At 43.5% G+C, this 26,617-nt stretch overlaps 1 protein-coding gene across 2 annotated transcripts; it reads right to left on the bottom strand.

The window, feature by feature from the left end:
• Positions 1-1,711: 1,711 nt before the first annotated feature.
• Positions 1,712-25,847, bottom strand: abl2 (c-abl oncogene 2, non-receptor tyrosine kinase). Of its 2 annotated transcripts, none has more exons than XM_034530715.1 (11): positions 25,253-25,847; positions 13,603-13,767; positions 10,981-11,276; positions 10,517-10,789; positions 10,229-10,313; positions 9,877-10,054; positions 9,550-9,734; positions 9,306-9,458; positions 8,884-8,973; positions 8,334-8,516; positions 1,712-6,689 (listed from the first exon to the last, which is right to left on the bottom strand). In XM_034530715.1, the coding sequence occupies exons 1-11, from the start codon at positions 25,470-25,472 to the stop codon at positions 4,849-4,851; spliced, it is 3,669 nt and encodes a 1,222-aa protein (XP_034386606.1). In that variant the 5' UTR covers positions 25,473-25,847; the 3' UTR covers positions 1,712-4,848. The 2 variants fall into 2 exon arrangements, with proteins under 2 accessions (XP_034386606.1, XP_034386607.1); XM_034530716.1 differs by lacking the exon at positions 25,253-25,847 and adding an exon at positions 14,081-14,249.
• Between the last annotated feature and the right edge of the window lie 770 nt (positions 25,848-26,617).

Here is a 26,617-nt window from a genome sequence, read left to right as displayed (position 1 = left end):
TGGGGAGGAGTCGGGCAAGGTGTGGGCCGACGTCACCGGCAGGGTGCTGCTGTTGAAGAGGGCGGCGATGATGCGCCGCATACCAGGGGTGGCTGGTACCCCATTAGTGGATGAAACAATGGCTTTACTTGGGTAAAATAAGCAATAGCATACGAAAATACAAATTTTCAAATAAAACTCTTGCATTCTTGCAAATATAATTAACAGAATAATAAATACATATCTTGTAAATGGTTACAGGCTGATCCACCTGTCCTATACGGTCGATAACTGGCTTGAATTCACGAGATGGGAAGACTTTCCTAATAAAATTGAGAAATTATATACATATACATTCCAAAATTAATAATATATTTTGGGAATAAAGAAAGGGATTGGTGACTTGCCCTTCTCATCCTCTGTGCTTAACATTTTATGAACCGTACTATCTGCTTTCACAATTATGGAAGAGTACATGCACATTATGAAGTGCTGTTAAAAGCCCCCCTGCCCTTCATCCACAATACAGAATGTCTGATATTGGATATTGTGACAAATATAATAAATAGTCTTATTTACAAAAACCTCAACATCTTACTGAAGTAAAAGTATTGTATTAGAAACACAATGTACATGAATTATTCAAGCTAAAACTATTAGTCAGGGTTTTATTATCATATCATCAACATTTTAAGCCTTACTTCAATCTTGTCGCTGGCCAAGGTGGAGCTAGTTTAACTACTGCATATACTGTTGGGTAGTTGAACATTATCAGCATGAATCATATTTTATTAATTGCTTATGTCTTGTGTGTTCATTATAGGAAAAGCAATGAGTGGTGACAGCTGTGTAACAAATGTGGTGGTGTTAAAAAGTACAATATTTCCCATTGAAATGTAGGAAATAATGCACATTACTACCTCTGCTTCTCCCCTGGAGTCTTTGAGCTTTCTCAACTTGTAGGTTTCCATCGGTGTTACACCTGGACCATGATCGTGCCTCCTGCTGTGGCCCAGCCTGACACCCACTGACACTATTATTGTTATTAAACTATATTAATTTTGTTCCTACTGATATTAATGCTTTTATCATCATTATTATTCTATTATATCCCCTGCTACCATTATTAATAGTTGTAATTTCTCCATTATTATTCTGCTTACTACTCTCCTTACATGAATTATTTATATAATATGCATTGAATGTGTTGTAGCTCTATTATGGAGTTCATTCTGTACACCTGACATTGTACTTCTGTCCATTATGGGAGAGGGTTTCTTCCTTTTTTTCCTCCCTGTTAAAGGTTATATCTTTTTTTGGGGGGGGGACACATCAGAAGATGTATTTTGTAGTATGTTGTACAGAAGCATATCTAAAACAAATTTATGATTTTGGGCTATAACAATTAAATAGAATAGAATAGAATACCAGTAAAGTAAAGAACAAGTAATTAAATATACAGTAGATGTATAGCAAGTCAACTCTCCCTTCCACTACACTAATTCTGTTATCTTCGAACATGTGCTGCATATCTTTAAATAATTTTATTTTAAATGTATTCATTTGATTATGCCTCTGCTTACCATATTATGTCTCACAGTTCATGTGCCTTGTCATGTGCTCCAGCCATCAATTGAATAATTGTTTAGAAATGATTGAACTGTTCGGCAGATGAACAACCAAAAACGAAACAGTATTCATCAATATCTTTATTATTTACAATAGGCTTAACACTGATGAGCAAAACTTCACAGTAATATAACGTGAACTTTAAATAAAAAAACAAAAACAAAACAAAAAATATATATTTTGTACAATAAAAAAGTTAATGTTAACATCTCTTGCCACTTTTATCCCTGTTTAAATTCACATATTCCATTATTGTGTGTGTTGGTTTAAATTGCACTCGTACAACTGAAGAAGTGGCCTTTGGTATAATGATGTGTACACATGTTCTCCAGAGCTGTTCTCCAAAACAGAGACAGCAGGACAAAAATAACAGATATACAGGATAAATGCAGGCAGCATAAATAAAGACAATGTAGAAGACTGATATTGAGAATAAGCAACAAAAAAAGGGTGGTCAGCTCAAATATTGAACAGCGTCTGTTCAGATATCAGATATGAGGAAAAAACATTGGTACCAAATCAATTTATTGACTCTGTAAATATTGTTTTAAAAAATCAACATTTTTTATTTCTTTAAAAACAGTCCAGACTGGAAACGTGTCGACTCTGGGAGGTTACATCTTTCTTGATAAGGCTTTTTGGAAAACCTGCTCCACAGAGATGCACTATACACAACAGAAAAAGTTTGCTCGGCAACTCGAAAGAGAAATTATTTCGACAAAACCTTTGATGTGATCAGATTATGAGACACCACAGCAGCTCGGGTTTAGTGCAGCAGACTCACGTGTCATTTGTCAGAGTATCTAAATACATAATCTTCAAAGACAAAGTGCACCTTTTGGTTTCAAGTTTGCATCTGACCATCAACCTCCAAAATGACAGAAATACATGCTGCCGTGATACGCTTATCACAATCTCATGGCAAAGGAAAGAAAACACTTAACACTTTAACATTGCCATACTTTTGAATTCTTGCAGTGATAGCGTACATAAATCGTTTGTTCACAAAAAGGCACCAAGAATCATGAAAGAAACGATGATGGCATTTTTTCGTCCATGTTATTTGAAACTCACAGTGAATAGACACGAGTCATCAGCTTGTCTCAAAGGGATCCTGTTTGGCAAGAAAATGGACATAAATACGGACACACAACATGAAATGATGATGTGAAAAAACACATCACAAACACAAGTGGACAAAACATTTACTTGGCAATCCATCAAGTGTCATTAACAGGCATTTTGAAAGTGTTCTGGACCTGCAGTGTTTACAGATTTAGATTTTGTAGTATTCTTATGCAACATGTGTCAACGAACCAATGTGTCTGAGGCCTTATCCAGTGTACAATATGATGTGAGCCAAAGCAAGTTTGGTTTGTGCTCAAAAAAACAGAGCAGCCGTTTCTGGATTTATTATTTAGTGTGACCAAAATTAGACGTATGGGCCAATAAAAAAATAATAATAATAAATAATTTAAGAAAAATGTCCCCTTAAAAAAAAAATTAAAGAGTCATGCAGATGAACGTTCGACCAGATTCAGAACAGAAGACTAATACATTCATGAAGCAGATATTCAGATTAGGGTGGATGAGCCGATGTCTCGCAATACCTCTCTTCAGTCAAAAACATTGCTCTTAATGCTGTAACTACACACACATCTTTTGTTTCCTGCATATGAAATAAATCAAATATTTACATAACTTTTCTCTCAAAATAGGTCTGTGCTTTTAATAAAAGAAAAAAGAAAAAAAAATCAGGAATAATTTAAAATTCAAGTTCAGACATAGACATTCTAAAAAGCATTTTTCTTTGAACCAAATAATGTAAAAAATCACTCATGTGCTGAAGACGTACTGCAGTTTTTTGTTGTTGAGAGATCAGTACTGTGTGATTAGTGTAAAGTAGGTCTCTGCATTTCGCAGTGTTCATACATGGAAGAATTTGAGGCACTGAGGACACGACAAGGCTACAGGGAATCCAGCTCTGTCCATACTCAGGACACTTTTAGAAATACCGTCCCAATTCACCTGCTCATGCGCTACCCTGTGCTCTCCCCTCCCCCCACTCTTTTATGCTCCATCCTACAAGGAAGAAATGTAGTGTGCAAGGATAACTGGACATAAATATTGAAATGCTTTAGGAGACTGGGGATTTCCCCCCCATTCATGTGGCACTGTGTTAAGGTGTGAACATGAGTCACAACAACAAGACAAATGCTGTGCATATGACAAATCAAATAAATCTTTTCTAGATTTTAAATCTTTTTAGATTTGATAAGCCTGTATTTGGCAATACTGAAACGTACACTTGGCATTTCATTTGAGCTTATTTACACGCTTGTCAGATGCACACAAGTTCCAATGATGCAAGCGATCCCGTCTTTTTATGTCAGCCTTGTGTGGACACGTGGAAATGTCTGCGTCAAAACAGTTTATTATTCTCAGAAAACCAGGCTTTAGTCCGATATCGACAGGAGCAGTTTTGGGGCGATTTGATATTTTACCACATTTATCCATCTACTTTAAAATACTGTCATGAAAATGAAAATAAGTTAAAAAAAAAATAAAAAATAAAATTCTGCACACAGAATAAAACTGCAAATTGAGACCTCAAAACCTTGCATCCTGATGTTGATTCCAATCCTTTAGAATATAATGGCTTTAAGAAAATGGCTTATGGTCACTTAGTTCCCCAGACAGTGAGCAAAATACTCAACTGCGAAACACAGTACATCCAACTGATGATTCACTCATTTGTGAAACATTGTTCGAGCTTCGTCAGTGAAACCGTTGTCTCGTGTTCTCAGTAAGGCGTCGCACAGCCACCACCATTCTCGCTCAGACTGACAGATGAGCAGCGTGAGCGTCGACTTTGCCGACTCTCCGGGCTGGCTACACACCACCGATACCCTCGACATTCATTTAACGAAGGGACCTTTATTACGGCCGGGTGGAGGCGAGGGGCTAAACATTTCTTGGTGCGACTGAAACCACATTTAGTTTGGTATGAACGTTTCTGAATACTTATAGGTCAGAGCAAAACTAGTGTCCACACTGGCATTTTATGAAACAGTTGTTTGTAAACAGTAAAAAGAATACGTTTTTGTAGTGATTTCTCTGAGGTACTGAAGAGTCGTCTCATTTTGTCCCCCAAAAAGCTGTCAAAAGAACCAGAACATAAAAAGGAATATTAGCAGTCTGTTGGGTAGTTCTGGGTGACGGTTGGTGTTGTCACAGTGGCTACCTCTGTACTACGTCACTAATCTCTTTAATACAGCTGTGCAGGTTGTCCTGTACAGTGTTGGGCCCCACGCCGCTCAGTCCTCCACCCCCTGAGGACGAGGCCCTCAGTTCCTGCAGGCTGAGCTCCAGCTTCCCCACCGCCTCCCGGAAGGCAAATTTGTTCCTCATCTGAGGGATGCAGTCCACATAACCTGAGCAGTAGTCTAGCAGCTGGTGACCCGCGTCCAGCACCTGGCTGCTGGAGGGGCTTTCGGAGCTGCCATGGAGGGCGCTGCTCAGGCACTCTGCGCACTCCAGCAGGGCCACGCGACTAACTCGCTCCAGGGGCACCCTCTCCGCCTGTTGCCTGGTTCGCCGCAGTGCCACTTTGGAACCGGCAGACGATGCCGTGTGTGAAGAGGCGGCAATGGTGGCGGCCCCGTTGGCCATTTTGGTGGGAGTCGTGTTGTTGGTGGTGGCGGGGCAGGACGTCGAAAAGGAGGAGGAAGATGCAGGAGGCACTTGTGGTGGTGGCACAGATGGTCTACCCGTCGTCGCTCCACCCGACATTCGCCCCGACCTGTGAGCTTTCAACGCGTCTCCGTTTACCTCCACTGGTGCTCCACCTACCTGCTCCTCTCCGTCCCCACTGTAGGAGTGTTGCAGACTGCGCAGGGTGGGAGGGGGAGGAGGAGCACACTTGGGTTTTACAAGTCGTGGCCTGTCCCGGTCTGCTTGGTGCTCAGACAGCAGTTTGAAGCGGTTCCCCTGAGAGTCCAGTCCGACCAGGTGCACGTCAGCTGGGCTGTGCTTCAGTGTGGGGGAGATCAGGACCGGAACTTTGTGGTTGTGAGTCGGCGCACCTGCTGGGGTTGATGAAGCTATAGAACTAGAAGTCTTAGAGGGAGATGACCAACTCTGCTGCCTGTCTGGTCCTCCCCCACTCTCCTCTCTACTCTCTTTGACCCGAGACAGACTGTCCGATTCCCCCACCTCCCCCCCAACCCCTGGTGCCCTCACGCCTACGGCAGCACCTCGGGGTAATAGCTTGGCTTTGGGCCTTTCCCTGATCTGTGCCGTCCCCTCATCCATCCTCCTCTGCAGAGTTTCTGAGGGCCGCGCAGCCCCATTCTCTGGCTGGGAGGTTGTGGAGGCAGTCCTCTCGAGAGGGGGTTTAGCACTGCGGTTCCTGGGTAAAGTCAGAGCCATGCGCTCCAGGTCTGGCAGCCCAGATGACATTGAGGAGGTCGAATTGGACCTAGGAAAGGGTTTAGGCCCTCCTGCTATACTCCCAGTCTCCTCTGTAGAGGTTGTCTTTCCTGTCCGTAGCCCAAGGGTCTTTTTGATGAGTCGAGGGGTAAAAAACCCAGCCAACCCACTCCAACCGCTGCCGCTCGTCACCTGTGAAGCGAGCCCCCCACCAGAGGGTTTCTGTCCAAAGGCAGCCCCACAGCAGCGTGACTGGGGCTGGGTGGGTTCTCCATGGGAGTGAGAGGGCGACGCAGAGAAGCCACCGAGACTGTCCGAATGGGGTTGGGGAGGAGGAGCGCTGAAATCAGCGGTGGGCTCGTATTTCTTGTGAGGCTGCGTTTCCATCTCCCGGAAAGAACTGCTCCTCTTGGGCGGCGTTGGGAGGTTCTGTTGGAGCTGAGACGACGGCGAGGAGGACGAAGAAGAGGAAGATTTCTTCTTTATGAAGGAGCTAAAGAAGCCAGTCTTGCGGTCTCGCGTAAATGTGCCCATATCCTGTGCGTCCTCTAAAAGGGTGCCGGGAGATTTCTCCCGTGGCTGCTGTTTTCTGGGCAGAGCCGGGGAGCTGCCTGATCGGCCATCCCCTCCTAACAAGGTAGAAGCCCAGCCTGGAAAGAAGGAAAGAGGGCTGGAATTAAAACAGAGCCAAAAAGCTGGGCTGAACTCAGCAAAAACACATTGTTGTTAAAGGGTTACTTAATACCTCAAGAAACAAGGTAATGAAGAACACTGCTCAGAATCCGCTTAGTCTCTTAATATGCTCGCTTATAGATTAATGTCACTCATTGCATCAGGCAGCTGTTGTGATAAAATGGACCATTCCCTGCCTCCCGCTCCCTCTAAAAGCTTTTCTTTCCTCCTCTGGGACTCATGAGTAAGGAAAAAGCCTTTCAGGAAAAGGGATGGAAAGTTTTCAGGCCATGCCAGTCATGCACATGCTAACTCTAATTCAATGATTTACAAGCTGCTCTTGTAAAAGATGGTATGATGAATACACTTCTAGGACTTGATGATAACACATGCCATACAGTAACTGCCCAACCCGCTACTAGGGGGGCAGTTGCGAAACTTTGGTCAAAGAGGGAAATACATGATCACACTTCTGCTGGTGTTTAAATCACTAGGGAACGGTGCACAAGCGTTGCTAAATAATAATTAATGAATTCGATAAATCTAATAAATTCAACACATTATAACGACAAACGTTACGTGAACTGAATAAGGGCACCAACGGTACACTCAGCATTTCTTACTTGGCATGGTTCTCTCTTCAATGATAGCGTTTGCATGAAAATATAAATGCATACAAACAAGGAATATTAGTACAACACGTTAGACATGAAAATGAAGTCATAACTGTGGTTACAATCTTTGTGGTTTCATTAATATCAAACGTACACTTCATGTTCTGCATTATCACGGTAACAATTCTTATTTATTTTTTGACTTCATGAAAGCTACCGTTTACTTCATTGGTGAATAGTTTTTGTTAATTTATCATGTTCATGGACCAAGACATCGAAGCTAAACAACAGCAGCAGAAGTAGGTGAGAAAAAGAAAAGACGGGAACAGACGGTCTTCTTCACAGTCAACACACACATTAAACATTTTATTTTCAATATAAAACAAATAAATATGCAATAAATTAAACGAGACAAGACAAACAGACATTATTTAAATTTAATATTGGGGTTAGCAAATATGAATACATGACGTGTTATCAACTATTGGATGGGATGTGGGAATAACAGTAATGCAACAAATAGGACAAGATAGAAATATGACCTTCATTCCATCACAGATAACAAAAACCATTGATCACTCAATATATTTGTGTTTGTCTTGAAGTGACCTCCTGAATCACATGATCACATTTATATTTTATAATTTCCATTATAGCATCTTTAACATTTTTTAATTGGTGTCGGATGACATGGACAGGAGCACTTAAGTTTCACGGCTGAATAAACAGAACCTTGAGCATTAGACATAAAATACTTCCGAGTGCTGAAACCGTTGTAATTCTAGGCCAGGGTATAGGGACTATGTCAGGCTGTGCTTGCAGATCTGCCCTGAGACAGCACTGGCTGCTAGAGGTGTGCCGGCACCAGTGGTCAGGAAAAATGGACGGCCCTTCTTTTCAAGCGGCGGGCTTGGCGGCGCTGCAGAACAACGTTCTCTGGAATACCTGCAGAATAACAATCTGGTGCATCTGACTGGTTGGAAGAAAGGTAGGCATGGCTGGCTGTACCTGAGTGACCGTGCGTGCCGTGGTCAGATCGTCCGTCGAGTCCACCCTCAATGTTTTCCTTGTTTTCTGTGTGCTTGTGGAGTGTGCGAGATTTGGAAGGCAACAGGGGCATGTCGTGACTGAAAGGGTGCAGTGGCCCTCCGTGGCCAGAGGAGGCCGTCTTACAGAGCTCCTCTGCTACCTCTGCAATGTACACAAAAAGATTCAAACTATCAGAAGGAAGTCACAATTCAAACATACATTTATTATGTGGTTAGTTCTACATGTTTCGTTTTCAAAATGTTGCACTTTACCCTATTCTATACATTATGCCGCTCCAATGACACAGTTTCTTAACAGAGATTAATACAGTTTTATCTTATATAAGATGTTCTAGCCGTCTCTCAAGGCAGCTCTGCTGAGCAAAGTTAAGTGTCAGCTTTCTGAATGAAGAGATATGAAAGAGAGTTTGCATGTTCTGCTCCTTTAGAGGAGTGAGTTTAGAAGCTTTATGAATGCAGGTTTTGAGCTCCACAAAAGCCTTCAGAGGATAAACTGCATGTTAATCTACCTTCAGAGATGCTGGAGTCATGGAACATTGTTTCAAAGGCTTGGTGGATCTCTGCAAACGAAGGCCGGTCCAATGGGCTCCACTGCCAGCCTGAAAGAGAGATGGACAAAAAGACATTTTAGTAAAGGACGATACCGAATTTGACCACTATATAAGACTTAAACAATCTGGTCTTTCACAGATCCTGTTAATTCCAGACTATTGTCTGTTTTCTTCTTTTGAATTACAGGATAGTAAGTTTTAAGACAGTATGAAAGGGGATGCTGCAAAATGTGATATGACAAAGGTTTTTTACAAGCATCTAGGAAAGATTAAAGCCCAAACCAACTTTTCCAAAGCTGTCGACCTCTATTCATGTCCTCACACTTTCGTGCGACCACTAGGTGATTAAGCAAAAGGTAGGTATGATGGCTACTACTCACATGCTCTCATGAGTTCATAGACTTTGGGCGGGCATCCCTCGGGCTGTTCCATGCGGTAACCTTTCTCCAGGAGGTCATAGACCTGAGACAGATCGATTCCAGGGTATGGAGACATGCCATAAGTGGCAATTTCCCAAAGCAGCACCCCGAATGCTGCAAGGAAGCGGATCAAACATTAGCACATGGAAGAATGAACTACAAGAGAGGAAAGCTTAATACAAACGTATGCTCATGTATTGCTCACCCCAGACATCAGACTTGATTGAGAAGGTGTTGTATGCAAGGCTCTCTGGTGCAGTCCATTTGATGGGGAACTTGGCCCCAGCGTGGGCTGTGTAAGTATCACCAGTCATCAACCTGCTCAGGCCAAAGTCTGCGACCTTCACAACGTGATTCTCCCCGACCAGGCAATTCCTTGCAGCGAGATCCCTGAGGGAGGGACAGTGAGGCAAGGAGAAGAGAGGGAGAGAAAGGGGAAAGAGAGAGAAATTAGATTACTCTGACAAATGAGGCATGGCACACAAACACAGAGACACACACACACACACACACACACACACACACCCCTCACCTGTGTATAAAGTTTTTCTTCTCCAGGTATTCCATGGCAGAGGAGATCTGTGTGGCCATGTAGAGCAGCACCACAGCGTTCACCTCCTCCTTGTCACAATCTCTCAAGTAGTCCAGTAGATTGCCGTGTGGCATGTACTCTGTTACAATGTAGAACGGCGGCTCCAGCGTACACACACCTGTGGGAGAGGCAGCAAAGTTTGAATAAAGATGCCAACAACCACTAAGAGTGAATGTGTCTGACAAAGCCATCTTAAGTGTAATTTAGAATGTATTGAGATGAATAAAGTATGAAAATTGGTTTGGTTTTGTCGAGGCACAGTAACATAGAATCAGTGTTCATAAATACCTACCAAGTAGTTGAACGAGGTTTGGGTGTTTAACCTCCTTCATAACTGCTGCTTCTTTCAGAAATTCTTCAACTTCCATGGTGTCCTCCTGTCATTATGGAAAATTAATTTAAAAAAGAAAAGAGCCATCTCATCAGTGGGTAGGAAAGACATGGCAGCTGGGAACAAGTAACATGCAGCACGTGTATTACCAAGGTCTGCCTGCAGGTGGTGATCCATAACCACTTTTCCAAACCAGCTTCCCACAATAAAGCTCAGTGACAATAAACTATGACAGGAGGGGCCTCTTACCTTGAGTGTCTTGACAGCCACCGTGAGGTTGTACTTTTTCCACACTCCCACGTACACCTCTCCATACTGGCCTCCTCCCAGCTTGTGCTTCATGGTGATATCCGTGCGTTCCATCTCCCACTTGTCGTGAATGGGGGAGACACCGTACACTGTGGGCTTGTTACATTTGGGTGCTGGGTAGTGCAGGGTGGTGACCAGGCCATCGGCTACAGTGGAGTGATGGTGGACCAGCTCGGCCAGGGTGGCAAAACGACTCTCAGATGTCACATACACCTGAGGGGGAATGGAAGGAGGTGGGCGAGGACAAAGTGAAAGGATGAGGAGAGGGACAGAGTTAATAAATGCTGTCAAAGTTCTAACGACAACTCCAGAAAAAGCAGCACGCAACTTGACCTAATTATGAAAAAGTATCATAAAGATGAAGCATTCTCTCAATGTCAACCACCCTTTATTCTTCACTCTACCTTTCCATCCGAGGAGGTGTTGATCCGGTAGTGGTAGACTCTCCCCTCATAGCGAAGAGAAATTGACAGCTGTCCGGGGCTGCTCTCGCTTTCCCGGACCAGGAAACTGCCGTTGATGAGGGACGAGAGCAGGTACTCGGCGGCGCTGCGCGACACGGGCCCATGGTACCAGCTGTGCTTCTCCAGACTGTTGACCGGCGTGATGTAGTTGGAGGGCACCCAACCCTGGCCGTTCTTAGAGCGCACTTCACTCCACTCTCCATTCTGGTTGTAGCCCAGCACACGCAGTTTCTCACCTGGACATAGGAGGGGAAACTTGTCAGACTTCATCTCATCAGGTCGGTGAGAGCGTGGACTGGTGGTTAACAAGTTATCATGGCCTTTATCTCACCCATGTGTACTGTTAAAAAGGCCCAACAGAGTAAACCCTGCAAGCCATTGGATACAAAATTTAAAAAAAATCTCTAACCATGAGTTTAAAGAAAGGGTTATTATGTTTTATGATTAGATCTGTGACGCTGATTACAGGATTTCATTCATTTTTCTCTCAGATTCCTTATAGAGACACAACAAAGAAGATCATTTGTTATCAGGTCCCAGCGTTGGTTAATAACAGGTCCCACACAGGAGAGAGGAGTCATGTATTCGTCATGCCTCTCATTAAAACTACATCAAAAGCCATGGAACAATGATAGGGTTGGGTGAACTGCATATCTGTCAGAGGGCTCGGCAAACCCAGGCATGTAGTGACTTGGTCTGTTGCCTTTATCTCTGACATCAGTGCTGAAGACGACATGAGTGAGCAGAGTGGTTGTGTGCTGGAAACAGGATGGGGGGGGGGAAGAGACCCATCAGTGTAACAAACACTGAATGAAGCAGTGATCAGTCCCGTCAGTCTCATGGAGGATTGGAGAAAGAAAAGAAACAGGGCAGAGTCTTTTCTGGGAGTGATGGTTTGGTAGAAAGCAAAGGCCAAGTCTGCCTGGGAAGGGAGGAGGTAGTATCAGTCTACCTTCCTCTGCTCTTCTATCACACATCCCCTACGCTGACTTTCTATTCCAGTCCAATGATCTCTCTCACCAGTCACACACAGACTTTACACACAAAGTACGATGTGTGCGTTTTGCTTTGGATACAGATGAGACAATGATATCTGATGCAAGAAGTCCAGGTGAAGTAACATATGGATGCATTCAAAGGCTTATGAGACAACAAAACACTATCTAGTTTATAATACTCACAACAGAGCTATTTTTGTCACTTTATAAACAAAATAACTATAAAGTCAAAATTAGGTTATTAGGCTACAGTAAGCCGAATCAGTCAGTCAACCATGGCCCACTAGTATGTAACCACCAACTCGAGCTGCAGGTCTCGCTCTTTAAGTGACACACTAGGCTGGCTATCCACAGAACTACATTAAAAACAGAGATGGTTATCCACATCCAGCCCACCAATCCAACAGTCTCCTCTGTGTCTAAGTACAGAGGGAGTGGAAACACTGACTGCCTCTTTGCCTCACACACTGGGAGCCATGTCTGTCTGTAGAGCCAGGTCCTAGTCTGGCCTAGCCTGGTTCAGCCCGTCACAGAGAAGAGACAAAGATTAGCCCCAGACGTGTGCTCGTTAAGTCCCTTCTCTGATCAGCCCTCGACTGCTGCGCTCACCCCTTCCCCCTGTCATGATAACAGTTGAACGTACTCAATATTAACATTAACACATGGAAACACACAGAGCATTAGAGGCATGCTGGGGTGTTTCCATGTGACAGGGCAAAGAGCCGGGCAGATAGGAATAGTGCAGCGGAGCCTGGGAGTGCACATGTGCTTGCATGTGGGCAGGAACCTCAGATTCAGTCCATGAGTCAGGGTCTAAACATCATTTCCATCCCAGGCAGCTGCCATGGAAGTCTGCAAACGATGGATAATTAACACTCTGCCACGTTTCATGCATTAGATCGGTTGGGGACACCAGCCTGGCTGTCTCTAATATTATGGGGATATTTTAAGACTGGGGAGAGATTGTTGACCAGTTAACTGCTGGTTTGAACTCAAGATAACATTTCTTTGTCACACGCTCTGATATTATTTTTCTACCTCTGGACTAGTGGATGATAAAGTAAACAAACATTTGGCTTGCATGTAAAATAAGTAAAGCGTAGTGTGAAAGACAGGTTTGGGCGGTTGACAAAGAAAGCTTTGGGCTGGGGATCAGATACGGGCTGATGTCACGACAGGGTGCGATTATAGTGATGGTTAAGTAAGCTCTATTGACACACAACATTCCTCTGGCATAACTACACTTTTACTCAAACATTCTTTCAGCCGGGAGTTGCTGGCCTGCCAATCACAGGGATTGCCTCAAGGAATTTACCAATGAGGAATCCCTCTGTTTGGTTGCAAGAGATGTCAACAGTCTTGCTTAGCACGACTCAACCTTCAGTGATGATGCATGGGAAAGGATGGACTGAAGAACACGCTTTTCAAGTCTCGTTTCAGCACATAGCATCACGAAACCTCTTTTTTTGTGAAATCAGAATTGTACATCATTAGGCATAAACAGTTGTTGCAATCAATTTACAGTGAATCAGAGAAAAGAAATGAGTGCTACGCTCTTGTTTACCTTTAGTGATGCTGAGCGTGTTGTCTCCGCTGGCGACAAAGTCATAAAGTGCAACGAAGAGGTTAGGGTCGCTCTCGGCCGCCCCTAGCAGGTTCTCCTTGGAGCTCCAACGCACCGCCTCCGTCAGCGCTGCCGAGTCCAGGCCGAATGGCCGGTGGAGAGCTTCTGGAGGAAGAGAAGGAGAAATGGTCAGGGAGAGGGAAGATAAACCCGAGACAAATGTGACTGGGAATGCAACATCATTTACACAGGTGGCCGACAGTGAAGGAAGAAAGAAATCGATCATTCAAATCATACAGAAACCCAAAATAAGTTGTTTTGTGTATGATAATAACCCTAAAGCACAAACTGGTCACAAAAAGCTGTTCTATTCCAATACTATCTTGAGACAAAAAGCACAAGGAAAGGTGTACTCTAACCACATGATACAGTTTCAATTCTACATCATCCTAAGTGTCCATTTTTCCTGATTGTCTACCTGTCTGTCCAGTCTGTTGCCCCTGCCTGAACCCTGTGTGGCGATGACGGCCGATCAGAGCTGTCCACTCGTCCTCAAAACTGCTGCTTGCCTGCAAGCACTTCAAAACCATTACTTTACTGTATCCGCACTCTGAAGAGCACCGTTATCAATGGCTACACACAGAAGCCGGTCGCCAGGTAAGATCTGAGGTGGGCGTGCTTTTTTTATTTTTGTATAGCGCTAGAGGGAGGAGCTACGGCATTGAGGTAGGAAAGAATCTCTCTTGGTGCAGTGATTACCATAGCTACAACACACACACACACACAGACACACACACACAAACAAACACACACTCCCACTCACAGACGCACCATGAAGAACAAGTACATGCGTGGCTTACACGTACTAAACTCAACAGCTGCTGCCAAAGTCACTGCATGCCTGGACAGCTGCTGAGCAAGAGGGAGATACGGGCGAGGAACCGGAGGGACGGAGAACAATTTCTTCAATACAACAACTTTGAAATGGAAAAGCTACTACTTAGCACATTTTTGTTTTTGTCTCAAAATTATAATACATTTAAATATTTCACTATAGTTATAATAGTTGTTTTGGAGTTGTGGTATAACTACACTGATTTTTATTTTCGAAATGCAACTAAATGATAACATCACATGGCTATGATCCGGGGAACAGAAAGAGACAACACAAAGCACTTATGAGGACAGCTAAAGGTCATCTTCCGGTTTTCAACATCTGCAGTCGTTACAAACTAACTAACAAGGAACTAGTTGATTCTTAAAATTAGACAGAGGAAATAAGCTTATGGAACTGCAATGCAGCCTTTAAGAACAGGAAACTATTTTTTACTGTGGAGGACCATTGAACTTACTTATAAACTAGACCATTAGCGAGACAACTGTCATTAGTGCAGAGGTTCAAATAATATACAAATAATTTAAATAGTAGATAAACATAGAACCCCATTGTCACCGGTATCCGATTCAGTAATTGAGTCGGTATTGGTCCGATATCGTTGTTGGTCTCGTAATAGAACAGCCCACCAAACTAGCAAAAGCAAAGCCATGCAGCCAAGCTAAAAGGAGGCTGGTGTAAAATCACAATTGTGATTAACAAGATCACAACAGTAGCCCCCTGTGAAAAATGGCCTCTAAAAAGGTCCGCTAATGTGTGAACAATCACACGCAGCTCAGAACAGAACATTTCTTTCAGATTTGGTTTTCAAATCGGAGAATTGAGAACCCAAGGTTGATCAAAATCAACCAAAATCAAGATGCCAGACAACTTCAGACTTGTATCTTCAGACTGTAGTTAGCAAGTCAATGAGAATGATGCCGTTTTTAACTCTAAGCTTCGGGCGACACCGTATGCAATTAAAAAAATGACGAATACATCACTTTTTGCTCAGACCAGTTACGGTTGGCCCATGCAAACTCAAAGTACTGAGAGAAATCTGAGTGTTATTGCTCTAATCGAGCAAAGATGGCAGAACATCATCAAGAAATTAAGTATTTTCCATCGTTAGTCTACACACCATGTGGCAGGCACATGCCATGCACGCGGAGAGCTTTTCTGAGTTCTGTTCAAATCCGCACTCAATATCTTTCTCCTATGCCAAACAATTTAGCTCAATATTGTCTAGTCTGTCCACATCTATGCACACTGCTTGCCCACCTTTGTTCTGGACCAGCATGCACTGCAGCGCGGCACTGGCTGTGTCCTGGCTCAGCCACAGTTCCCAGTACATCTTCAGTCCTAGTAGCCAAAGAAGCACTTAAGGTTTTGTCGATCCGCTGCGATGACTCCCAGCAGTTGTTTAAAGCTTGACCGTGTCTAAGTAGACTGAAAAGCACAAGTGTACATTCTCCTGGAGCACGAGCTACTCCCCTCACTGCGGGAGAACAAACGCTGTACGGAGAGCAATCGGAGTGAGACGGAGACCCCCCAGACAAAGTATTTACCCACGATGTCCTTGAACTAAACTTCTGAAGTTACAGTAGTGACTAGCAGCCTCCTGCTGGGAACTCCCTAGCAGCTTTGATGTGGCCGAGAGTCAGGATTTCCAAGGTCCATCTGGCGAACACAGACATCCATGACTGATGTTCTCTGCGGTTTAACGCACTGTAAGAGATGGCAAAACGTGGCAGAGGGGGAATAAGAAAAGTGTGTGGTAAAGGGGAGAGGGGGCGGGGGGGCATGTATATACAGAGGTTGGGGGGGTAGGGCTGGATGTATGGTATGGAGGAAAGTTGAGTTGAATGTGATGTGTGGGTGTGTATATATGAGCAGTGTGGGAGGGTGTTAGGCCTGGACCAGTGCTGTGGCCAACAGCAGATGGCAGGTCTTATTCCCCTGAGTGGGGGGGTGGGGGTCCTATTGACCCACACGTTTCTTCTGTCTCTGTGTGTGTGTGTGTGTGTGTGTGTGTGTGTGTGTGTATGTATGACTACAACTGCTGTAGTCAGGCCGAGACAACTGTCAAAGCTGCTCCTCTTACATAGCTACATATCACATCACTCTTTTCAGGAATGTTTTTAATGAAATAGAAATATTATGCTGTATACATTTGTCAAAGGTCTCGATTTGAGGAATCTCTATTCAAGTCATCCCAGACAAGCAGCAAGATACAAAGAGACACTGACTGGTCAAGTACTCCAAGGCGCAAATCAAATAACCCAATTACATCAAATAGTTTTCCTAGCATCATCAAGTTCAATTAAGTTGATCATATTTCTTAAAATCGCTTAAAATCTTTCTTATGCTCAGACAAAAAGCGTGATGCTGATCCACTGGGCAGAGCTCATGTGCTGGAGCTTTTGATTGAGGGAGCAGTTGGTCTGCGTGGGGTATGTTGTGTGCCCTTCCGATGCCGTGTGTGTGTGTGTGTGTGTGTGTGTGTGTGTGTGTGTTGTGAAGTGTAGCACATGTGCGTTCTGAAGAAACGATGGCTTTGTGTTGAGCGAAGCAGAAAGGGTATTTGCAAGTCTGAGGCGCACCAGAAGCTTGCACCCCCTAAGACAGCTGGGACAGAGGTGACCCTGGTCCTAGGACACACACGCACACACACACACACGCTTCCCCTGCAGCTGTTTGTATGCGAGTGTGTGCCTGCATGTGTCTTTAAAGCATTCCCTTCACCAACCAACCGCCTTGTGCCAAAGTATTAAACAACACAATAACGTCACTTACACAGCCTATTAAAAAACAATAGAGATCGTATCTGAAGCCCATGACCAGCGAGGTAAGGGTATATTTTTAGAAGCTGGAGAACAAAACATAGCAGCATGACATCCAGAAATAACTCTGCGGAGCCAGGCACATAGTGATGGTGGAGCGGAGATGGATGGCTCGCTGCCCACAGGAAGACAGAAACCTAAGACAATGCCGTGGGTGAGACCCACGCACAAAACGACATTACATACGCCGATAAAGACAGGCCAGAACAGATCCAGTGGCAGACTCAGTCAGAAAAAATTAGGAATATGGGAGAGTCAACGATATCTCCAAACAAGGGGGGCTGGAGAACTACTGGGTGTTGTAATCTCGTAGCAGCCTTTCTGATGGTCACATTGATAAATCATGTTTTATCGGCTCTTTTTGTGTTCGAATTGTCTTATGGGGACAAAAACATGGACATACTGTTTGCAATAAAACCGATGGAAGTTTGAAAGAAAACTCAATGTTTAGTAGACGACTAAAGTGGAGGACCCCGCTCAAGTCAGGTTCATTAATGTAGCTCCAAATATGTCTGATGGCTTTACAATCTGCACAGCATAAGACACCCTCTTGTTACCTTAGAATCCAAAACACAAAGACATTTTGATCAAAAAATGGGAGAAACTAGAGGGAGAGCAACCAACAAGGGCACTTTCAGGGCACAAATCCATGTACTATGTACTGAATAGACATAATTGTTGTATATTGTAAATCAGAATATTGTATTAGAGCTACAGCTATAATTCAATTAGTAGATCAAACGGAAAAGATGATGATACCAACTTCTGCGCTTCTCTTTTTATATGAACAGAATAACTTGGTGTTTTGGACTATTGGGTGGCATAACTAGAGATTTAAAGACGTCACCTAAGGCTCAAGGTAATTGTGATTTTCCTTCATTTTCAGATGTTTTGTAGACCAAACAAACTAATCGATTAATCAAAATAATTATCTCCAATGAAATATTAAAAGTAATCACTAGTTGAAAGCCATATCATATCATATCATTTAACCAGGACAAATAAATGTCACTAACAGGATTTATTAGCAATCCATCAACAGTTTGAGAGGCAGTGCATCACTCGAGAAGGGTGCTGAGAGTCAGTTGTTTACAAAACAACTGCCTTTTAGTTTACAAAACTCCTTCCTCACAAAAGGGTGAGGAGAGTCAGTTGTTGTTTACAAAGTTGGTGTTTGTGTGGACAAAGGACAATAACTTAAACGCCACATCGCAAAAGAAAGAGTGTGTGTGTGTGTGTGTGGGGGCTCAGGAAGATATGCTCTTGTTTATGAGGACTAGAAGTTTATCGCGTAGAAAGACCACACTTCTACTTGCTGATATCAGTCTGAAACAAGTAATCGTTTTATCAGCAGTGTAACTACTGTATGCGGTATACATTCAATAACCACACACGTATGCACTTGCCTTGTTCACACATGTCCTCACCGGCAGACTGGGATGTCTTCTCCTCTTCTCCATTAAATCAGACACCCGTCTTTTACACATCCTGGTGTTGCAAACCTCTATGAGTAAGTACTTATACACGCACATACAGGCCGACCGCTGCCGGGAACGCCTGTCAATGTTCTCTATTCAGCTCTGTTCTCTACGGCCACCACGTCGGCTGGGAATACATCAATTAGGCAGTGGGCGAACACCAGTCTGCGACTAAGAGCCAGCGGATCACCCTGGAATGGAGAAGGATGGAGACCTAACCCACAGCTTGCCCTGCCCCTCTCAGGGCTTGTTATGGGTTAATAATGGGCTCTAAGTGCTTCCCTTTAGGTGTGCTGGCAACTAAGCTAAGTGCTCCTTTATTTGTCAGCAGAGGGACTGGATGGCACTTGAAAAACTCCTTGCCAAAATTAGATGAGTCTGTTTCACATATAGGGTAAATATACAGTTTGACATGCTAAAGAAAGTTATATATTCTAATAGATCAATTATATTTCAATACAAACAAAATACAGAGTTCACCTAAAAGTAAGTCACCTAAACTTTAGCCTCGCTGAAGCCCCGAGATCAAAAGAAAGCGTGTTTTTCTGTCCAGGAGACGCCATAAATTCAGATGAAAGCCCTGACATGAGAGTAGACTTCCTCACTGCAGATCTGCCCAGTCTTGTCCAATGCATTATGTAATGTTATCTGTGGACCATGTCAAATGTCTGGCAGAGGTGTGCGTTTATGCTCTGAACTCCCCGGTCAAGAGGTGTGTTCACCGCAGCAGATCTCTATAAAGCCTTAAAAAGTACACTCTTCGTGTTGCCTCCCCCTTGCTTTTCTTACGTCTTTGCGGCGAGGGTTTACAGAATTACCCGAGGACAAATCGAGATGTCTGAACATCTAATCTGTGTGTGGTGTCGTTTAACCATGCTTGGGTATCAGTTTAAGCTGCTTTACAATGACTCAGTTTAACGAACTGATCAGAACGCAGGGGGAAATGTTACTTCCACTGCGCTTTTAGTGCGATAGCAGAGATGCCTCTGGCTGCCAAAAAAGCCCAGTAGAGCCCCCGCAGTCAATATGGCACGGCATTACTCTCTTATATGGCACTTTTACTCATTTTACATACCGTCTTAAATTCAAACTGGATTATTTACCTTGTGTAATGAAAACAAATGACGAGGATCGCAGAGTTATTCAATATTTGCAATGAATTAACTGCAACTGAAAAAAAAAAAAACCTTTTAGCTATCTCTTCTCTGAAAAATCACATGCATTAATCAGGATATTTGAGGACAGCAGGGTCGTGGGGCACATTCAGGAATTCTGACCGACTTGTCAGTAGGGGTGTGAGATAATATTGACACACTTCAGTATCCTCATGTTTTGGGATACTGTTATCGATTATCAATGCATGACGTTGGATGTTCCAGAGACTGTGATTAATGTAACATTTTTAAAAAGACTAGTGGGATCTGCATTAACTCAGATTTTATTCATATGGCAGTTTGTTCTTTATTTTTTTAACACTCGTTTGTAACCCCACTATCATGAAGTGTATTGTATCACAAGAATGCTGCCAATATGTGGTCAGTAGAATGTGTTGGATAATCCTCCGCAACACATTAACTCTACTTATAAACAAGTAAAGAAAGCATATATATATATATATATATATATATATATATATATATATATATATATATATACACACACACATATACACACACACACATCTATATGTGGATGTGTTTACAGTGTGTGGAAGTGTGCATTTCTAGCCAAGTCTCCAGCCTGCAACCCAGAAGATAAGCTGCAGCGATAATGGCAGCAAAAGAGAGGAGGACTGATCCTGGAAGCGAATCAATGCTTAACAGACTTGGCACAGGGACTGCCCCCTTTCCTACCCCATATCACAGTTTTTCCCCTGCTGCACCATTGCAGCTTCGAACAGCTTCAGGAGCCACTGCAACAATTTGGCCAGCCCTCTTCAGAAGTTTAAAACATTTGGTGCTTTTAAGCTGACAGATGCGAGGGGTGGTTTCACCATCTGCAAATCCAATCACTCACTGTTCTGATTAATCCTCACTCTTTAATGATATGAGCTGCAGAGAGCGGAGGCCAAGGAATAGAAACTAGAACTGTGGTTTTTGGGATCTACAGAAGGTTGACTGGTAGCAGATGCAAAAGCTCAAGGCTACAACTGGGAGTTTGGGCACAGAAGCATGCAGTCACACAACTTTGAAGAAAAAACAAATCAGCTCTGTGAAACATTTTAGAATCTTCAGTAGATATTTCTGCAATTTCTTAAAAACATATAAATCTCAGAAATGTGTGGTAACATTAGACTATGGCACATTCGGTAGTGAAGCATTATAAATTAAAGGGCATTTTTCAGTTTTGAATAGGATAGCTCTTCTTAGACAGATGTGGGACAGGGACACGAGTTGTAGACAGGCAGAGCTGGTCAACTGAAGGGCCTAACAGCAGAGGGATGAGGACAGAGAAACCTAAATTATTTAGCAAACAGCCATTACAGAAGTATGCAGTCTTCAGACATAAACCGTGTCCGATTGTGTTCAAATAATCTGCACAGAAACAATATTCGTTAAAACACATCCATCTCATCACACATATTCCCATGTCTGAGACAATCAGTCAGACTCATCAGTTTTGCCCTAATTTCTAGGTAGTTTCCCCCAGAGGAGGTGTGGCCATGGCTCCTCCTAGTGGATAGTAGCAGTCACGAGGACTGACTAATTAGTTTTTTGAGCAACAAATTATTTTACTCCAGGATATTAAAATCTAACCTAAAGCTGCTGAAGCGTTTGAAACTTGATTGTCCAGAGATATGACAGTGGCTGCTGTGGGATGTCTCCTTGCTGTTTTAGCACAAGGAGTCCACAGAAAAGTGGATTTGTCTCTAATCTCATGTCACCCGTGATGCAAATCCGCTTACGTCCATGGATCCTCTTCTCCTCCGGGGAGCTTTAACAGTGCTGCTCTTTAGGTACCGCCAGCTCTGCATTCACCATCAGCAAAACTGCCAAAAAAAACAATACTCCAGTTCGCTCATCTATCCCAATTTCTATGATCTGTTTAGAGTAAAAATAGATGAGCTTAATACTTTGTTGATTTATAAAAATAAATGAAAATGATCGGTTCTTAACACAATCAATACATCTATCACTCCCATACACTCAGAGTTCTTACGAGCAAGCTGTAGGTTTCATTTAAGAAAGTCAAAATAAAAGACATGTAAAAGTGAAATACTAGAAGAACATTGATTGCAGTGCTACCTTAACAAGGCCAATCTTTCCACAGAATTGCCCCACTGTCTTTTCAAAGGACTCTCCTCACTGCAGTGAGTATATCAGATAAACCCAGTGCAAGATGGTGATCTCTGAACTCCTGACAAGGCTGAAGGGGTGGAAGCATCAATATGCTGCGTCCTCCGATTTACTAATACTGCACTTCGACCAATACTTACAGCGGTGGCTCCCTTTGAATCAGCACAGAGGCAGTCTGCTCCCTATCTGCCCTTGTTTACCTCAGTGTTTTCTGGCTGGTATCGTCTGTCTAGTGCGGTAAACACGGTCTTGTTGGGAGACATGGATGCTCAATTAGTGATGAGCCTAGGAGAACTGCTGCACACCTGAGCAGGGGACAGGAGCTGACTCGTCTCGTCTCAAGTGGAGAAAGAGAAAGACAGCCCAAAGCTGGAAACTACAGATGTTGAAAAATGTCACACCCACGGAGGAGAGAGACGTGAGGAGATGGAGGCCACTTGGCATATTAACAGCCAATTTACACCAACGGCCTTCAGCCTCGTGTTTATCCCCCTAAAATGACTTGGTGGTTTAAAGCATACTGATAGAAACTTTAGTGGAAGCATGTGCACATGACACCCACTGGAAAGACAGGCAGCAACACACAGGCATGAGCAAAAATGCATTCCTCATAGACTGGCACCTTTCAATTACATCAAAGAAGGCATAATTTAGTTACTGAAGTATGCTACTCTGTTATAAAGTGGTTAAAACTGGATTAATAAAACCACTTCAAACATGTTGCTCTCTGGCAACTTTCATGGGATAGACTCTGAAGCCATTCCTCCTATGGAAACACAAACTAATAATAATTATTATTATTTAATAGATATTAAAATGACACTAACACTGAATTAGATCTGTTGTCAAACCAACACTTCGTCCGACTGGTTGATTCACAATTATACTAATCAGTTGTTGTACTTCCTTTTGCTGCTGTAGCACTTCAACTTCCCTGCATGGGATCAATAAAGCTCATCTTATCTCAACTTCCCCTTGACAAGACCTGGTCACATGGCGTCATTGTCAAATTCACAGAAATCCAATTTGGCCATCTCATCCATTCAATCACCGCTAATGCTCAACTGATTTGTTGATAGACAAAAATTGGTTGATTCTGTTAAGAGACTGATCCCATACATGTACGTGGATGACAATAAATTTAAAGACCTGCTGGCTTATAAAAATACTATACGCTATATAAATATAACCAACTTGTTTTGTGGCCTCTAATCATAGTCAGTCAATTAGCAATGGAAACACATACATTTAGGTTTATAAATTGTGAGTTTGGTTTGACATTTCACAAACTAGATGAAGTATTTAAAAGAAACATAACTGACAAATAAGGAAAACATCTTACAGTTTTAGCCCTAATTAAAACTGGCAGTCCAACCAAAATAGCCTCCTTAACAGAGCAAGTCCAAATTTCACCGACAAAGATGTGCAAGACAATATTGCATCATTATCACATGAATAGACAAGCAGAAAAAAGGCACTTTGATAGTCAGAGTTCACAGTGCCAAGCGTCCTTGCTTAAGAGTCGTTGTTCTATTATTGTGTGCTTTGAAGAGTAGCAGTCTCTCTGCAGAGTGGCCGTGTGACTGCATCCTGGCTGCTATAAAAAGGCCACTCCTGCGCCAACATCGGAACGAACAGACCGGTGCCGACACTAAGCGATGCTGCACTTAGGTCCGTCTGTCTGTACATGCAGTTCAAGCTGAGGAAGGTAACTTTTGAGATGTGCGAGCCAGGAATTGAATGTGTGTTCCATTCCAAAAAGCTTGCCTCTTCGATGTGTCCTTTTTCACCGCAACGGTGTGAGGACATCAGCGGAGAGGAAAGTTATGGCAGTAGTTTTAGCTTTATGCAGCACACAGCACAAGTGACACGTCATCATGGAGGACACATGAGTGAGAAACAAAGCCACCTGCAGGTAGACAGATTTAAAACACGCCAAAAAGTTTACACTTAAGAGTGTACAATCAAATCGAGCATAGGATGTCAAAAACACACAAAGAGAGAGAGAAGTAAAGCTAAACAGTGTACACGTTTAAAATTTAAATTGACATGTAAAACACTACAACACAGACTATGAAGATGATGATGATGATAATATGCATGTCACCAACTAGGCATCCTGTCATCCCCATTACTTATAAGCACAGATCGGCCACTAAGAGACCTTGCCCGAGGGGCAAAGCCTGGGAGGACAGTGGCAGATCATCAAGGGGAGTTACTGCTGGGCTATTTGTCTGTGGTTCAGATCTGCACTGTTCTCCATGACTAACAGAGCAGATAACAATATCAATGCACAGCTAATGCTCTGAGGCAGGAACATGGGTCACTGCAGGCCCTGCCACACCTCTTTTTGTGTGTCTTTTTATGTATGACTCACAGTACTCATGTTATCCATAGAGTTAGTAATCGTGTGTGAGGATAGCCTGAAGGATATTAAAGTATAATCACATGAGAGTAGCTTTAAAACGTTGATGATTGCATGAGCACAATCATGCAATGACAGAAGGTGACTCTAAATAATTCACATACATCTCCCACTGGATCAAACTGTGCAGTCAGCTTGCTGAGTGTGTTGTAACAGTAGACATGATCAGACAGAGGATGCAAGTGAGCATGTGAAAACCACTAGGTAGTGTAATGCGAGCCCATGGTGGGTTAATGGGGTGGAATTGCTGATCAACCTCCGGAAGCAAAAATCACTGTTTACCAAACTAAATCTCACACAGAGGGGGCCTTAGGAGATAACATAACTGGCTCACCTCCAGTCACGACCCTCGGGCTGAGCAGAGAAGACTCTTCCTCTTTTTTTCAAAAACACTGTTCCTCCTTCGGGGAACATCAAGTCACATGCAGCACATAACGTAGCTGCACACGCTCCAACATAATGCTATACTCTTGTCAAATCGGAGCAATTGTGTTGCCCGTCTTCTGACTAAACGGCCTCCTGTCTACATGCACAGACAGTTGACAAATTAACACTCGCATGGTAAAATGGATTGAGACATGGAAAGCCACGGTTAGTTGGCATGGCTGTTTCCGCTAACGCGTCGTTGTCAAACTAGCATAGACTCGGCTAGCGAGCGCTCATCAGCGGCGAACACAAATCAAAGTAAAACCGCACTCCTTCACATCTTTTATAAAACACGGGGCTCTTGTTACCTGAATGAAGTGTGAAGACGTTGATCCCCGGGTCGGGCACGTTCACTGCAGCGGTCCTGCCAGGCGGTGTCCCGGTGCTGCTGCTGCCGGGTTCCCGGGGTCTCCTCCCGGCGCCGCTCCCCCGGTTCCCCTTCCCTTGGTGCGGTTGGGACGCGTGGGGCTGTGGTGGCTGGAGTCCGGTCGATGTGCTCTCACCGACGCGGCCTACCTGCTGCCCCATCCCGGTAGTTTGGTGTAAGGACGTTCGGGACGAAGCGAGCAAACCCCCCTGCGCTCCCCTCCTGGTTCACATTCCCCCGAGCTGGAGCGGCCTGGCCCGAAAGGTCTTCCTCAACCCGCAGCTCGCTCTTTGACTAGCTCCTATTAGCTCGCCTGGCTAGCTAACGTTAGCAGCTATCGGTGAAACCCACCCACTCTGCCTTTAACAATAAAATCGCGACCCCGGCGCGTGACAGCCTTTGTCTGTGTCCCGGTGATACAGATGGTGTCCCAACCGGAAAACAACGGTTTCCGGCGAGCGAGATTCGGTCTAATCTGGGGCTTTTTCAGAATCGTTCTGCCGTTGTTCGGCCGCTGCGCGCCCCCTCTGACGCCGCCATCTTTACCGCAGAATAGGAGATGTGTTGCACAAGGCGGGGGGGTTCGCCGCGATCCCCTGTCACCGGGATCCTCCACCTCTCCCGCACCGACACCAACCCGGTCCCAACTATTCTCTGGAGCGGGCGGGGGGGGGGGTCTGATCCCGGCGTCCTTGAGAAAAATGCAGAAATACTTTAAACACCATTATCAGCTACTGCAATGCAGAGTATTGATATACAATAATCAGTCCTTCAATAAATAGTTTGAAATGATCCGCACATTATAACTGTAACTAGGACAATACGGTTGCATAGGTATGCAATTATTTTATTGATGTAAAAACAAAGTCCATTATACATACATACCAACTTTGCAGATTTCAGACAGGTATCAGTGATCGGTAATATGATTGGACTCAGAAATGCAAATCATATGAATGAATCATATAATAATATAACTTACTTTAAAACGTACTTTTTACATACATTTCTATAGACAGTATATATAAACTTGTATACAGCCACAAAGGTGCTTACCGGTACTTAACTCACGTATTATCTGATTATGTGCAAATCACCTCTACAATAAGACTTGTAATACTAATTAATTGGCAAATTGCCCATTATATACATATTTACTATATACAAACCATTCATAAAAGATGAAGTTGAATACAAGATCGAAAGGGAACATACTTAATTTGTATTCTTATACTTTGATGTACCTTTAAAGAATCAGGAGACAATATACTATATCACCTGACAATGATCTATTAACGGCCAGAAA

This window comes from Cyclopterus lumpus, chromosome 4 (assembly GCF_009769545.1).
Source record: "Cyclopterus lumpus isolate fCycLum1 chromosome 4, fCycLum1.pri, whole genome shotgun sequence".
Taxonomy (NCBI): domain Eukaryota; kingdom Metazoa; phylum Chordata; class Actinopteri; order Perciformes; family Cyclopteridae; genus Cyclopterus; species Cyclopterus lumpus.
Note: the sequence above shows the minus strand (reverse complement) of the source record. Positions and strands in the feature narration are given on the sequence as shown.